The following is a 15570-nucleotide window of genomic DNA, read 5'->3' as shown; positions in this document are numbered from 1 at the left end:
GTCTCTAGGTTTCACGCTTGTAGTGATGTCTCTGGTACTTTGTGGTCCTTGCGACATTTCACTCACAGAATCCCCCTTAGGATCTCTTGTAGGCCTGGTTTAGTGATGAATTCCTTCAGTTTTTGTTTGTTTGGGAAGACCTTTATCTCTCCTTCTATTCTAAATGACTGACTTGCTGGATAAAGGATTCTTAGCTGCATATTTTTGCTGTTCATCACATTGAAGATATCCTGCCATTCCTTTCTGGCCTGCCAAGTGTCAGTAGATAGGTCTGCTACTACTCTTAGGCATCTACCTTTGTAAGTTAGAGCGTGTTTATCCCTAGCTGCTTTCAGAATTCTCTCCTTATCCTTGTATTTTGCCAGTTTCACTATGATATGTTGTGCAGAAGATCGATTCAAGTTTTGTGTGAAGGGAGTTCTCTGTGCCTCTTGGATTTCAATGCTTGTTTCCTTCCCCAGATCAGGGAAGTTCTCAGCTATGATTTGTTCAGGTACACCTTCAGCCCCTTTTTCTCTCTTCTTCTTCTGGAATTCTTTTGATAGGGTTATTGTTCCATTTGATTGCATCACTTAGTTCTCTAATTCTCCCCTCATACTCCTGGATTTTTTATTTCTCTTTTTCTTAGCTTCCTCTTTTTCCATAATTTTATCTTCTAATTCACCTTCTCTCCTCTGCCTCTTCAATCCATGCTATGGCCACCTCCATTTTATTTTGCACCTCATTTATAGCATTTTTTAGCTCCTCCTAACTATATCTTAGTCCCTTTATCTCTGTGGCAATAGATTCTCTGCTCTCCTTTATGTTTTTTTCAAGCCCAGCAATTAATTTTATGACTATTATTTTAAATTCTTGTTCCATTATATTGCTTACATCATTTTTGATCAATTCATTAGTTGTTGCTACTTCCTGGAGTTCCTTTTGAGGAGAATTCTTCTGTTTCTTCATTTTGGGTAGTCCCTGCGGTATCTCCAAACTGCAGGGCACTTCCACTGTGCTCTCCAGAGTAACTTGTCTTGTTGGTAACTTTCGCTGTGCTCTCCAGAGTAACTTGTCAGACTGGTGTGTACCTTATCTTCCCCTCTCTTAGGGGCAGGACTCACTGTGGAGTGGTGTGACCCCTGTCTGGGCTGCTTACATACTGCAAGGCTTGTGGTGCTGCTTTAATGGGATCTGGCCAAGGGCGTATTAGACAGGGTGGATCCGTAAGGTACACTGTGGCTGGAGGGGCAGGCTTAGCTTGCTTTGCCGTAGGTGGTCCCCTGCAGGAGGGTCCCGAAGCACCAGGAGGGAGGCTGGCCCCTAGGAGGGATGTATCCACAGAAGCACCGCATTGGGTGTTTGCGGGGTGCAAGCAAGTTTGGTGACGGGAACTGGTTCCCTGTGGACTTTCGGCTGGGGGATGGGAGAGGGAAATGGTACTTGCCAGTGCCTTTGTTCCCCCGCTGAGCTGAGCTCTGTCCTTCTGGGACTCAACAACTCTCCCTCCCGGCATCCTCTCGCCCTCCCCACTCTCAGAGAGTAGAGGTGTTGAGTTTTAACATTCCAGATGTTAAGTCCCGGTGGCTGTTAGAACTCATGCAGTCCGGCCTCTCTGCTTTTGCAAGCCAGACTTTGGGAGCTCTGCCTTGCAGAGTGGGCTGCCCCTCTGCCGCCCTGGCTCTCTCCTGCCAGTCCGTGTAGCATGCACCGCCTCTCTGCCCTTGCTACCCTCTTCTGTGGGCCTCTTGTTCATGCTTGGCTGTGGAGAGTCCGTTCTGGTGTTTTTCTGAGTTATTTAGGCAGATGTGGGTGGAATCTAAGCGATCAGGAGGATGAGGTGAGCCCAGCGTCCTACACCTCCAACCTCCTCTTCTTTTCTCTGAAATTCTTTCTCTCTCTAATTTGTTAATGCTATACTTTTTATTTCTTTCTGCTAGCTTTGGATTTAGTTTGTTATTTTTTAGCTTCTTAAGTTGTAAAGTGAAGTTTTTGATTTGAGATCTTTCTAGTTTTTTATGTAAGCATTTATAGCTATAAATTTCCCTCTGAGTACTGCTTTAGATATGTCTCTTAAGTTTTAATCTGTTGTATTGTTATTTTCATTTGTCTCTGTTTTCTGTTACCTCTTGTGATATTTTTCTTGACCAATTTATTGTTTAAATTCAACAAATTTGTGAATTTTCTAGTTTTAACTTTGTTATCAGTTAACTTTATTCTGCTTTGGTTGGAGAAGATACCTTGTATGATGTCCATCTTTTTAAGCCATCTTTTTAAATGGAGACTTACTATGTGTGTCCTAATATGTGTTGTATCTTGGAGAATGTCTAGAGTAGGGATTCTTAACCTTGAATTCTTAGACCTGTGTTTGTAAATCATCTGTAGGTATTGAAATTATTTTGTTCATGTATGTTGTTTTGGGTAGGAGGTCCATAATTTTCATGACATTCTTAAGGATGATTGTTACCTGAAAAGGATGTATCACAGATTCTTGATTAATCTATTCTACTTACACCCTGGATGAGAAACATGGATGATAAAGCATAATAGAGAGATGATGTTACAGACTTGGAAATTTAACTCTCTCTCTGAAGAGTTAAAAAGGGCTATCTTAGATAGGAAAGGCTTAGTTATCTAGTCTCCTGTCAAGATGATGAGACCCATTAGAAATGCCCCTGCTTTTGTCTTCTCTATTCCATGGTGCCAATAATTTAGTCACAATTTTTGATTGTGGCAGCATGTTAGATCTCCAAATTCTCAGTCTCTTTCTAACCATGCTTGTGGCTTCAGCCTGTTAAACTGCCTCATCTTGAATCCTGTTCACTTGCTCTCATCCCCTCCATGAATCCTGTCAAGGTTTTGCTCATTTCTTATTTCCTGGTATTCTGACAATGCCTTCCAATAACAGGCTTCAATACCTATAAACCTGCTCTGCTGCATCTCTGACTTGGGCTTCTTTTTGGAATGACTCTTGTCACAATTAAATTAGGTGAACATGATCTTATCTTTCCATGATTCCCATAAAAAATTAAATATATTGCAATTATAAAATAGGAAGACTGAATAAAACAAGGCAAGAACATTAAGAAGGTAAACCTTGAATTCCTAATGTTTGCTGAGTTTTATTCTTTTGGTGAAGTTTTGTTTCTTTGGTGAAAACTATTTAATAGGAATTTATTCGTCACCTGTGGGCACATCAAGGAATTTGAGCTGATGGTGTTAGGAAACAGAGAGAGAAATCTTTAGGAAATGGATTTTTATAAAATTGTATCCCAGGAAATTCTGTCCAGTGTTCTTTAGCAAGAGGCTTCTTATTTCCCCTTCAGAAGAGGATGAGACAGTCATTTGAGTGGGATCTAGCTACACTGTCATGTAGTTGCTCTACACCCATTCCTCTTTTCCTCACTGTATTTAAATATTTAATAGAGGCACAGTCATGGAAATGATGGTTTGCAAAAGTAATCCATGAAGATGTGCTGCCAGTGAGCTCAAATTACAAAGTGCATTGATAATGATAACAATATCAGAAATATAATAATTAGCTCTCATATGGCTGATATGTGTAGTTCTCTTAGTTGTTATATACACTAACTTCTTGGGTGAACATTCCTGTAAGCTATTTCAATTTAGTTGGAATGCTGTAATTATCGATTATGGGACTGAAGTCTTTATGACAGTGTGCTCTTCATTTCATTAGGTGATAGTGAAAGAATGAAGTAGCATAATTTACCATATTAATTTACCAATTATCCTCCAATAAAATAATAAATAAGTGAAATTGAACGATTTGGGGGAGTTTACAGATATAATTGTTCTTAGTCATGAACAAATAAGGCAAATTTCATGGTAACATATTTGTTTAAAGATTTAGGTATCTTTTGTTGTTTTCTTTGTTAATGAGTATTTACATTGAAATTTGGTCATGATCCATTTCTTAAGTAGAAGTGTTTGGTGGTTTGTATTTTTAATAAGACTGGAAGCATCTTTAATGAAGACCATGTCATCTGCTTTTTTTGTTTCTACTACACTCTGGGTACATACAGTAAAAATTTAATAAATGAGTCTTAAATCTAGTTTGTGATACTCTAGTAAAAATTTACAGGGCCTACAAAATATTTATACAGTCTTTCCTTGGCAATTACCTTATTTTTAAGGTATCATGTTTTTGTTTTAGAATTAAGTTATTTGTCTCAGAAATATTTTTTGTAGTTATAGGATTAAAAACTTTAAAATAATTATACTTCATTTAACAGCTACCCTAATACTGATTTTGTAATTCAGTTACACTCACCATAGAGCATGAAATTTTTAAAAACAGTTGAGTTTTATAAGTATCAAAGGATGAATTTATAAGGATTCTTGGAAATAGAACAGTTTCCGTAAAAGGTACAGTTCTTGTTTCCTGTTTATTTTTTTAATCATAAAAAAAATTTTTTTTTTAAGGCGGCTCCATGCCCAACATGGGGCTTGAACTCATGACCCTGAGATCAAGTGTTGGATGCTCTACTGACTGAACCAGCCAGGTGCCCCTTATTTCCTACTTATAATTAGAGTATTTTTTTTTTTTGTAAAACTTCACATTTAAAAAATCAAGAAATACAAACAGACATATTAAAATTTAGTTTTGTTAGAAAAAAAGAATTTAAAATGTACATATGATTTGTATTAGAAACAAAAATAGCACAGAATGTGAAATAGTATCATAAATCATATCTGAATATAATTTTAGAAATTATATAATCCAGTCTTCTTATTTTACCCATAGGAGACTGAAAAACTAAGTGATCTGTCTGACATTATGTAATGAATTACCAGCAGAACTAACCTTTAGTTCTAGACTTATCTTTCATGCAACAACTGTTTACTGAATATTTATTACTGCTTGCACTGTTTTGGGTGCTATTCATGAGACTGAAAAAGTTATAACTATAACAAAACTGTTTTTGATCAAACACATCCTATTGATATAAACATCAAAGATTTTATAAAAATGTATTTAAGGACTTTCTTTTAGAAAGGAATATCTGTGCCATTCCTGCTGTGGATATTATCTTGGGTTATTGATATTTTTCATCGAGCGTTTCTGTTTTTTTAAATTTTTTCAGTTATTTTCTACTGTTATGTTGAAATGATAGAAATTTACCAGATAATGAGTGCAACACAGAACATAGATCTTGGTGTCCAGACACAAGATGTATAGCAAAGGTTATAGTTCTGTTCTATTATTCCTCTGGATCACTAAAAGTATTTGAGATTTGATTGATGAAGAGAAAGAGTCAGTTTATGCCTTTGAAATAGATTTTGCTCTTCCATGCATGGTGACTCAGTGGGAGTTAAAATTTTAGAAAAAATCATGGTGTTTTTCTCTTAGGATGTGAGATGTGTTATAACAATAACCATTTATTTATAACAATAAATGGCATGAGGGAGAAAAGTGTTTTTTCCCTTTCAGGTTCAGGAATAGCACTTAGGAGTTTAGTCTATGTATTGACATTAGTTATTATACTTGGTAATATCATAGCTGGAGAGGTGACTTTGGGCTGTAGGATTGTGGGAGAGTTTTGCGCATGGTATTTGTACTGTCCTTTGCAAGGAAAGTGAGGAATAGTCGTGATTTCCATGTTTCCTCTAAGCTAGTTGTAGGACTTTGGAAGAAATCACCAAATCTTTTTCTACCTTTGTCTCTATAAACGAGGAGCTTGGTATAAATGAGTGCTGAGGACCTTCAGCCTGAATATAAGCATTTAGTTTGGTATTGGGAGAATAGTTTGGCAAAAGAAATGCCTTAAGCAGGTGTTTAGGTAAACTTGCAGGCATCAGTGGGGAATTTGAGTATGTTATTTTGAGACTTGGAACAATTTTTTTTTAAGATTATGTCAAGTTGGCTAGCATACAGTGTATACGACAGTTTTCTAAAAATACTTATTTTTGAGAGAGAATGAGAGAGCTTGACTGGGGTAGGGGCAGAGAGCGAAGGAGACAGAGGATCCAAAGTGGGTTTGCACTGGTAGCATAGAGCCCACTGTGGGGCTTGAACTCACAAACTGTGAGATCATGACCTAAGCTGAAATTGGATGCTTCACTAACTGAGCCACCCAGGTGCCCCATGACAAATTAGTTTTTAGTATCATTGTTTACTTATTCTTAGCTGCAGTAGGTCTCTTGAGTTTTGTTAGTAGGAGTACCATAAGAGAAAATGTCTAATCAAGCCAGCTTGTAAATGAGTTGAGATAAAAATTAGCCACTGCAGTAGAATATTTGTATCATTACCCAGGCAACTGCAAATTTTATTTATCCACAAAGAACCTGGTAAAAATTAAATTAAAGGAGAGTGGTTTCCATTAGCAGATTTTCATTTATAAGTTTTCATTCATTGAATATGTTTTGTATTTTTTTTTTACTAGGCTGCTTATATAGAAAATTAAGGGGAAGTATTTGAAAGAAATGAATGATTAAAGGTTGAAGACTACTGTGAATGATACTGTTAGTTTTGAAAGTGGTTTACTTGCCATTTTTCTTTCCAATGATTTCTCTTTTGAACTATTTATTCTATTTGTAGCTTTTAAAAAACTTTTTAAAACTATTGTTCTTAAAAATAATGCTTTTAAAAACTTGTTTCACTTTTGGTAAAGCTCTTTCTTATAAGGTTCCCTTTATCACTGACTTCTCATGTGATGCATGTTTCCATCCCTTTATCACCACAGGGGCACACCACTGTGCACATTCCTGTAGCTGAATTGGAGGGCTGTGTTGATGTCCTGGGCCCAAGGGCCTGTGCACTAGTATTGTGTGTCAGGAGGACAAAGGGATGGCGCCAACCATCCTGCTCTGTGCGCCAGTAACTAGAATTAATTACAAACCAATCGAACCCGTTGCAGCCAATTGGTAAACTAATTGGTAATTTTAGCTGTATATCTATATGTAGTTATCTGAATGCCTATAACATTACTTTCAGAGCCACTTTTGTTCTGTTTCATCCTGATTGACAAAATGGCCTTCATAGCTATAGGGAGAAAGATGTGCATCAGTGACTAAGAAGCTGCTCCAGCTGTGTGTCTTGTTTGTATTCCCCTGTTCATAAAACATGACTCAGATTACAGCTGCATGGTACCACTCTGATCATTTCTGATAACATTGTGCTAAGCATTCCTTAAAATAGGTTGTTTAAGCCACCAAATGTACTTTCTCTGTGCCAACTAGTATCAGAAGTGTAGCTGCTTATATGCTTGCCCATTAGAGGGTTTTTTTCTCTTTTTTTCTTTTTTTTAAGCAAAAAGGGAAATCATAAAACTTCTGAAATAAATTATTCTGAATTACATCTTTCTGTGCCTAATGTAGGCGATTTAAGTTGAACTTAATTGAATTTGAATTATATTCGTAGAATTGAGAAAAGGAAGCCAAGTAAATTAAAAATTTTTTTCCTTTTCCTGATTGTAGAAGACTTTTATTACCAGGGATTTGGCACTAAGGATTACCTTTGAAAGGAAATAAACAATACTTCTTTGTTCAGGAGAGTATTTTAAATTAGAATATAACATTTATGACTAATGTGAGGTTGGTACTGTATTTTATTTGTGGCTAATTTGGTATACATAATCAATCTTGGGTCTGATTTCCAAAGTGTATCTATATTTTAAAAACATAAGTGAAAAGTGTTTTTGAGGTTTTGAGTTCCACTGAATGCTAGAAAGTAAGCTTAGTTATGGAAAAGTAACATGTTTATAATCCAAGTGATCATTTTATAGTTGGTTGGAGTTACAATAATACTAGAAAGTAAGACTTAGTTATAGAAAAGTAATGTATTTATAAACCAAATGATCATTTTTATAGTTGGTTGGTATTTTCTGATGGTCATCTTTGGGAGTATGGAAAATTGCCATTTCTAGTAAAATGAGACTGGTATGTCTCTATAGTAAGGTGAGTAAGGTGAGAATGGTATGAGACTGATAAAGTGAACACTTTAAATTTCGTTGTCTTATACATTTTAAATGACAACTTTGGACAATTAACCACTATCTACACACATATTTATACTTGGGATCAGTTTTTCTTTCTGAGCAATGGAGTGGATCTCAGTGGCCTATATTTTTATAGTCTTTTCTTATATACATTTTCATTGCCATTAGTATGCAAGACTAATCAGTACCAAGAAGAAAAAATCTTTGCCAAATATGTAGAATGTAGTATTACAGTAATGTAACTTGAATTATCTAAAGACAAAAATTAGCTTTCCCTGCTAATAACAGGAACAAAATACTGATGTCTATTCTCACTGCTTCTTTTCAGTCTTATACTTGAGGTTCTAGCCAGGGCAATTAAACAAGATAAAGAAATAGAAAGCATCCAGATTGAAAGGAAGAAGTAAAATTATATCTGCAGATGATTTGGTTCTACATATAGAAAACCCTATAGAATCCATTCACACACATAAAATTATTAGAGCTAATAAACAAACTCAGAAGGGTTGCAGAATACAAGATCAGTGCATAAAATTGTGTTTCTATATGTTAGTAATGCACAATAAAAAAGTGAGATTAAGAAAGCAGTCCCATTATAATGGCATGAAAAAGAAAAAAAAAGAAACATTGAGTAATAAATTTAACCAAAGACGTTCAAGACTTGTACACTAAAAACTACAAAACATCATTAAAAGAAATTAAAGAACACCTAAATAAAGAGGAAGATATCTGAACTTGTGGATTGGAAAACTTAATATTAAGATGGCAATGGTCCCCAAAGTGATATACAGATTTGGTTCAATCCCTACTGAAATTCTAATCTCCTTTTTTGCAGAAGTGGACAAGGTGATCCTAAAATCTGAATGGAAATGCAAGGGACACAGAATAGCCAAAAACCATCTTGAAAAAGAACAAAGTTCTTTTCAAAACTCAGAATTCAAAACTCATTACAAAGCTACAGTAATCAAAATAGCATGGTACTGGGATAAGGATAGTTATAGATCAATGGAAGAGAATTGAGAGTTCAGAAATAAATCCACATCTGTGTCCATTGATTTTTGATAAGGGTGTCAAGATCATTTAATGGAAAAAGAATAGTCTTTTCAACAAATGGTGTTGGGATCAACTAGATATCCACACACAAAGAATGAATTTGGATCCTTACCTCACACCATATACAAAAAAATAACTGAAAATAAATGAAAGACCTAAATGTAAAAACTGAAACTATGAAATTCTTTGAAGAAAACATAGGTGTAAATCTTTGTGACCTTGGACTTGGCAGCAGTTTCTTAGATGTGATACCAAAAACACAACCAAAGGTAAAATAAATAAATAGAATTTCATTAAAATTAAAAACTTATGTGTATTACAGGATGCTGTTAGTTGACAAGACACCCCACAGAATGAGAGAAGGTATTTTCAAGCCATGTGTCTTATAACAGTCTAATATTTAGAATAGAGAACTCTTGCAGCTCAAAAATATAAAGGACAAATAACCTAGGCCAAAAATTGGCAAATAATTTGAATAGACATTTCTTCAAAGAAGATTTACATATGTCCAATAAGCACATGAAAATATGCTCAATAACTTTAGTCATCATGGAAATGCAAATAAAAACCACAATAATACTATACTTGTTAGGATGACTAGACTCAACAAATCAGAAAATAGCAGGTGCTGCTGAGGTTGTCAAGAATTTGGCCCTCATACAGACATACCTTGGACATCCTCCAGGTTCAGTTCCAGAGCACTGCAATCAAGCAAATACCACAATAGAGCAAGTCAATGAATTTTTTGGTTTCCCAGTACATATAAGTTATGTTTATACTGTAGTCATAAGTGTGCAATAGCAGCATGTCTAAGGAAACAATGTATGTGCCTTAAATAATGCTTTATGCTAAAAATTGCTAACAATCATCTGAGGTTTCAATGAACTGTAACCATAACAAATATAATAGTAATGAAAAAGTTTGAAATATTACAAGAATTACCAAAATGTAACATGAGACATGAAGTGAGCAATCACTGTTGCAAAAATGGTGTAGACAGACTTAGCACAGGGTTGCTACAAACCTTCAATTTGTAAAAAAACATGATATCTGTGAACTGCAATAAAATGAAGCATAGTCAAATGAGGTGTGCCTGTATATTGCTGCTGGGAATGTAAAATGGTGCAGCTGTTGTGGAAAACATTTTGGTAGTTCATGTTAAATTTAGAGTTACCATATGACTTAGTAAATCCACTACTAGGTATACACCCAAGAGAAATAGAAACATATTTTCATAGAAAAACTTGGATGTGAATATTCATAGCAGCATTATTTCTAATAGGCAAAAGGTGGAAACAAGCCAAGTATCCATCAACCGATAAATGAATAAGCAAAATGTGTTTGTTTATGCAATTATTTAGTCATGAAAAAGAATGAGTACAGATACATGGTACCAGATGGATGAATCTTGAAAACATTAGCGGCGCCTGGGTGGCTCAGTCGGTTGAGCGTCCGACTTCGGTTCAGGTCATGATCTCACAGTTCATATGTTCGAGCCCCACGTCAAGCTCTGTGCTGACAGCTCAGAGCCTGGAGCCTGCTTCAGGTTCTGTGTCTCTCTCTCTGTCCCTAACCCACTTGCATTCTGTCTCTGTCTCTCTCAAAAATAAATATTAAAAAAAAAATATTCAGAAAAAAAAGAAAAAATTAAATGAAAGAATTTCGCCACAAAAGGCCATATTCTGTATGATACTGTTTATTTGAAATGTCCAGAACTGGCCAGTCCATAGAGACAGAAAGTAGAGTAGTGGCTTCCAAGGGCTGGAAAGAGGAGAGAATGGGGAGTGACTGCTGATGGGTACTGGGTTTCTTTTTGGGGTGATGACAATGTTTTGGAATTGGATAGATGCACAACTCTGCATGTACTAAAAGTGACTGAATTGTATAATTATAAATGGTAAATTTTATGGCGTGTTAATCATATCTCAACCAAAAAAAATGAGCAAAATATTGCCAGTATTATACAGACTCTTCTAGAACATAGAAAAAGAACTCTGCCAGCATAACCTTGATAACCAAAGGTCTCAGGAGAAATAAAAATAGAGACCACTTAATAATACAGATGCACAAATCCTAAACCAAATATTGATATATTAATCTGGTTATTCAAATACTGGACAATACATCACAGTCAAGTTAGGTTCTTTCCAGTACCGCAATGTTGGTTTTATCATTTGAGAATGAAATTAATATTTATCAAATTAGATGAATAAAGGTGAAAATCATATAATTGTCCCAGTAGACCTAGGAAAAATATTTGATGAAATTCAGCAAACTGAGAACGAACATCTTTACTAATAGAATCTTCCAAAGAACCTATGTAAACATCATACTTAATGGTGAAATGTTGAGAACTTTCCTTCTGAAATTGGGAATGAGACAAAGTCTGCTATCTTTATTTCTATTCAACATTGTCCTTAAGATCCTGGCCAACACAGGAAGACAAGAATAACATATAAAATATATAACACTTGGAGAGGAAGAAATAAATATGTCATTATTCACAGATGATATATTCATATTTATGTATTTAGAAAATCCAGAAGAATCTAAAGAGAAATTATTAGATGTATTGAGTAAGTTAAAGTTGCTGGATACAAAAATCAATGGTAACAGAAAATGAAAAAAAAGTTAAATAGCTACCATTTATTCTTAGGGCTAAAGCTAAAAAAAATGTGCAAGACCTCTACACAGGAAACTGTCATACATTTTGAGAGACACTGAATAAGGTACAAGTATATAGAGGTATAAATAAGATATATATATATTTCTTCATAGACCAGAAGATACAATATTATAAAAATGTCAGTTTTCATCTAGTTGTTTTATAGAATATATGCAATTACAATTAAAATTGTGTTTTTAATTTTTTTTCCTGGGAAATTGATAATCTGATTTTAAAATTTGTATGGAAATAACAAGGGGCTGGCATTAGCCTAGTCAAAGATATAGTTGGAGGATTTACTCTACTGGGTTTTGCGTTTTATTTTAGAGCTACAGCAATGTAAGTTAGGTTGATATTGGTACAAAAATAGATAAACAGACCAGTGTAACAGAGGAGAGACTCCATGCTCTAAAAGACAATATTGGAGAATATCTTCCTGATCTGTGGTAGGAAAATAATTGCTTAAAATTGATGCAGATAGTATCAGTCTTAGATAAAAGAGTCAGAAGTTAGACTACCTTAAAATTAGGGATTTATGTTCATCAAAACATTCTATTCCATTAGGAGAGTAAAAAGTCAAGTATATGTGTGCAACATGTATAACCAAAAAAGGCCCATATCCAAAAGATGTAAGGAATTCCTTCCCATCAAAGAGTCTTGAATAGGCACTTCACAAAATGAGGATGGCTAATAAGCATGAAAAAAGGCTGAAAATCATTAATAATCATAGAAAACCATCTTGAAACCAAAATGAAACCATTACATAACCACCAACAAGAGTGGTTCAGGTTAAAGTAAACCCCAAACAGACAATACCAAGTGTAGTTGAGGGTGTGGAGTAAGGAGGGCTCATACACTGCTGGTGAGAGTGGCAACCACTTTGGAAAACAGTTTGGTGTTATATACTGGAGTAGAGCATATGCTCATCTTGTGACTCAGTATTTCCTCTCTTGGGCTTGTTCTCAATAGAAATGCATACATATGTGCAGAGGACATACATGAATAACAGCATATAATTTGGAAATCACCTCAATGTTCTTCAGCTGTAGATTGGGTAAATAAATATGCATGCAATATAATACTGTTCAGTAAGTGACCTTGGACAATGGCAATAAATAAATTGCAGGTTCATCCCGCAACATGGATGAGCCTAGTAAACAAAGTAAAAAAAGAAGTCAGAAAATGTTAATACTCTATGAATTTCATTTATATGAATTTCAAAATCAGGTAAAAATTAAACTATTACAAGTCAAAGCAGTGGTTGCCTCAGAGCAAGGACAGAGTAATGATTGGGAGGAGACACCAGGTAATTTCTAGAGACTAGCATTGTTCTGGGTGGATGGATACATGGGCCTTTGCTTTGAAATGATCTGTATATACATTTATACACTTTACTGTTTATTAAACTTAATAATAAAAAAGATTAAAAGAATGGTCATGGGGGGTGGTTCTTGAGAAAGAGTATCAATACCATCTCTTGGTCTTTGGACTCTCAGCTTTACTAATTTCTTATCATACAGTGAGAATGAAAATAAAACAAGATAAAAAAAACTAAATCAGTAGGTTTTGCTACTTTCTCAATGAGGAGTATAATGTAAAAACTATTAATTCCTAAGTACTTCAGTCTAAAGTTTTTTCTTAAAACTTTTCAGTATCAGAATGGAGTTTAATGATGTTGTTTGTTTTAACTAGGAGGTGCTAATGATGCTGGATAACTATGTGAGAGATTTCAAAGCATTGATTGACTGGATTCAACTTCAGGAAAAGCTAGAGAAGACAGATGCTCAAAGCAGGTAATGAACTTTGGTCTGTGTAGCAGCCAGCAATTTCAAAAGCAGTCATTGAAGTTGACAGTTAACTTGACCTAAGCTTAACTTAAAACTTGTAAAAATCTAAAAGTTGGGATCTGTATTTCTTATTCAGTTCAGTAACATATTTATTGGTTACCTACTAGTGCAAAGCACTTTTATCCAGTACAGAGATTTAATTGGTGAATATGATACATTGACTACTGTCATGAATTTGTAGTGTAAGGGTGGAATAAAATAGAGCTTATTATTACAAAAAAGCTATTACAGGTGTTCAGAACAGGACAGGGTCATTTCTCTTGTAGGGGATAGATGAGGAAGGATTTCATGCAGGATGCAGAAGTGTTTAAAAGATGTGATGGATCTTAACAAGTGGTTGGCCTTTTATTTTATTTTTTAAAGTTTATTTATTTTGAGAGAGAGAGAGAGAGAGAGAGAGAGAGACAGAGCGTGAGGGGGGAGGGGCAGAGAGAGGAAAAGAGAGAGAATCCCAATCAGTGCTGATAGCGTGGAGCCTGCTGAGGGGCTCAAATTGTGAGATCATGACCTGAGCCCAGATCAAGAATGGGTCACGTAACCAACTGAGCCACCAAGACGCCCCAAGTGGTTGGCCTTTTAGATGAAGAGAGAAAATTAAGACAGCTATTAAAATGCAGAGCATGTGTGAAGTGAAAGTAATGTAGGGAAAATTATAGTATTTCTTCTTATATATTTATTTATTTTGAGAAAGCGCGTGCAAGCAGGGTAGGGGCAGAGAGAGAAGGAGGGAGAGAATCCCAAGCAACTCTGTGCCATCAGCACAGAGCCCAATGCAGGGCTCGAACCCGCGAACTATGAGATCATGACCTGAGCTGAAGTCTAACACTTAAACTGACTGAACCACCCAGTCTCTCCATGTTTCTTCTTAATGTAGTACTCAGTGAGGAAAATTGATGATTTTTGATTAGGGGAGTAATGAGAGATCAAAGTTACTTTAGAAACCTTCATTTTTTTGTTTGTTTGCTTCAAAATTTTACCTAAATTCCATTTAGTTAACATATAGTATAATAGTTTCAGAATTAGAATTTAGTGATTCATCACTTACATGTAATACCTAGTACTCATCACAAGTGCCTTCCTTAGTATCCATCACCAATTTAACCCACTCCCCTGCCTGTGTTTCCCTCCAGCAACCCTCTTAACTATAGAGTTAAGAGCCTGTTTTATGGTTTGCACCACCCCCCCCCCCCGTTTTTTTTCCCCATGTTAATCTGTTTCGAGAAACTTTAATTTGAAATAACCACACAACATTTGAGTCCTAAGTGCCACGCTCTGGAACTATTGTTGTGAAGGAAACAGACACAGTCCCTGCCCTTAAGAAATACATAGTGCATTCACAGAAAAGATTGATGTGAAATACTTATCAGTGCACAAAATTCATCAATAAGAAATACAGGGTACTTGGGAAATATAAGAAAAAGCACCATCATCCATTTTGCTGAATCCAGGAAAGCTTCCCCAAGGAGGACATATTTAAGTGAGACAGAAGTATCAAGTAGGTGTTAGCTTGACAACGAGAGAACAAAAGGGTAATCCTGGGTAGAGGTGATGGGTATATGTGATATCCTGGAAGTAGAAGACAGCACAGTATAGTCAGGGAATTTACAGTTTAGCAGGACTGCAATGGAGAGAACAAGGGGAAGATAGCATGAAAGGAACCTAGAGAGGTAGGTTGGGACCAGATTATGTAGGGCTCTGTAGACATGATACAAACTTTAGACTTTTTTTAAGTTAAGGAAGTGACATGTCAGATTTGTGATTTTAAAATTCTTTCTGGCTGCAGTGTGGGGAGGTTGAAGTGCAGCAGTATAGATTATAGATTATGGCTATTCAGACTGGAATAGTAGCAACAGGGAGAGTTGAGAGATAACTCCAGAGATAGATGATCAACTAGACTTAGTATTATTTTGGTTATGTGCAAAGGCAGAAGAACAATTTATTACTCAGTTAAGCTTATAAGTGAAAACTGAGCCATTGTGAACTGGACCAAGTCACTTGAAGCTACGATGGTACCTTTTTACCCAGAGAAAACAGGCCTAGGCTCCTCTTTCCCTTGGATTTAACTGTG

At 35.6% G+C, this 15570-nt stretch overlaps 1 protein-coding gene across 5 annotated transcripts in view; it reads left to right on the top strand.

The window, feature by feature from the left end:
- SCAPER (S-phase cyclin A associated protein in the ER) overlaps positions 1 to 15570 on the top strand; it is a 508319-nt gene that overhangs the window by 71261 nt on the left and 421488 nt on the right. For all 5 annotated transcript variants that reach the window (XM_047074743.1, XM_047074740.1, XM_047074744.1 and 2 more), the window contains one exon: positions 13348 to 13448. In XM_047074743.1, coding sequence (XP_046930699.1) covers positions 13348 to 13448 — 101 coding nt within the window. The remainder of the gene's footprint in view (positions 1 to 13347; positions 13449 to 15570) is intronic.

Source organism: Lynx rufus, unplaced genomic scaffold (genome assembly GCF_022079265.1).
Source record: "Lynx rufus isolate CCGP_SWC_20201006 ecotype Redwood Valley unplaced genomic scaffold, mLynRuf1.p SCAF_13, whole genome shotgun sequence".
NCBI lineage: Eukaryota > Metazoa > Chordata > Mammalia > Carnivora > Felidae > Lynx > Lynx rufus.
Note: the sequence above shows the minus strand (reverse complement) of the source record. Positions and strands in the feature narration are given on the sequence as shown.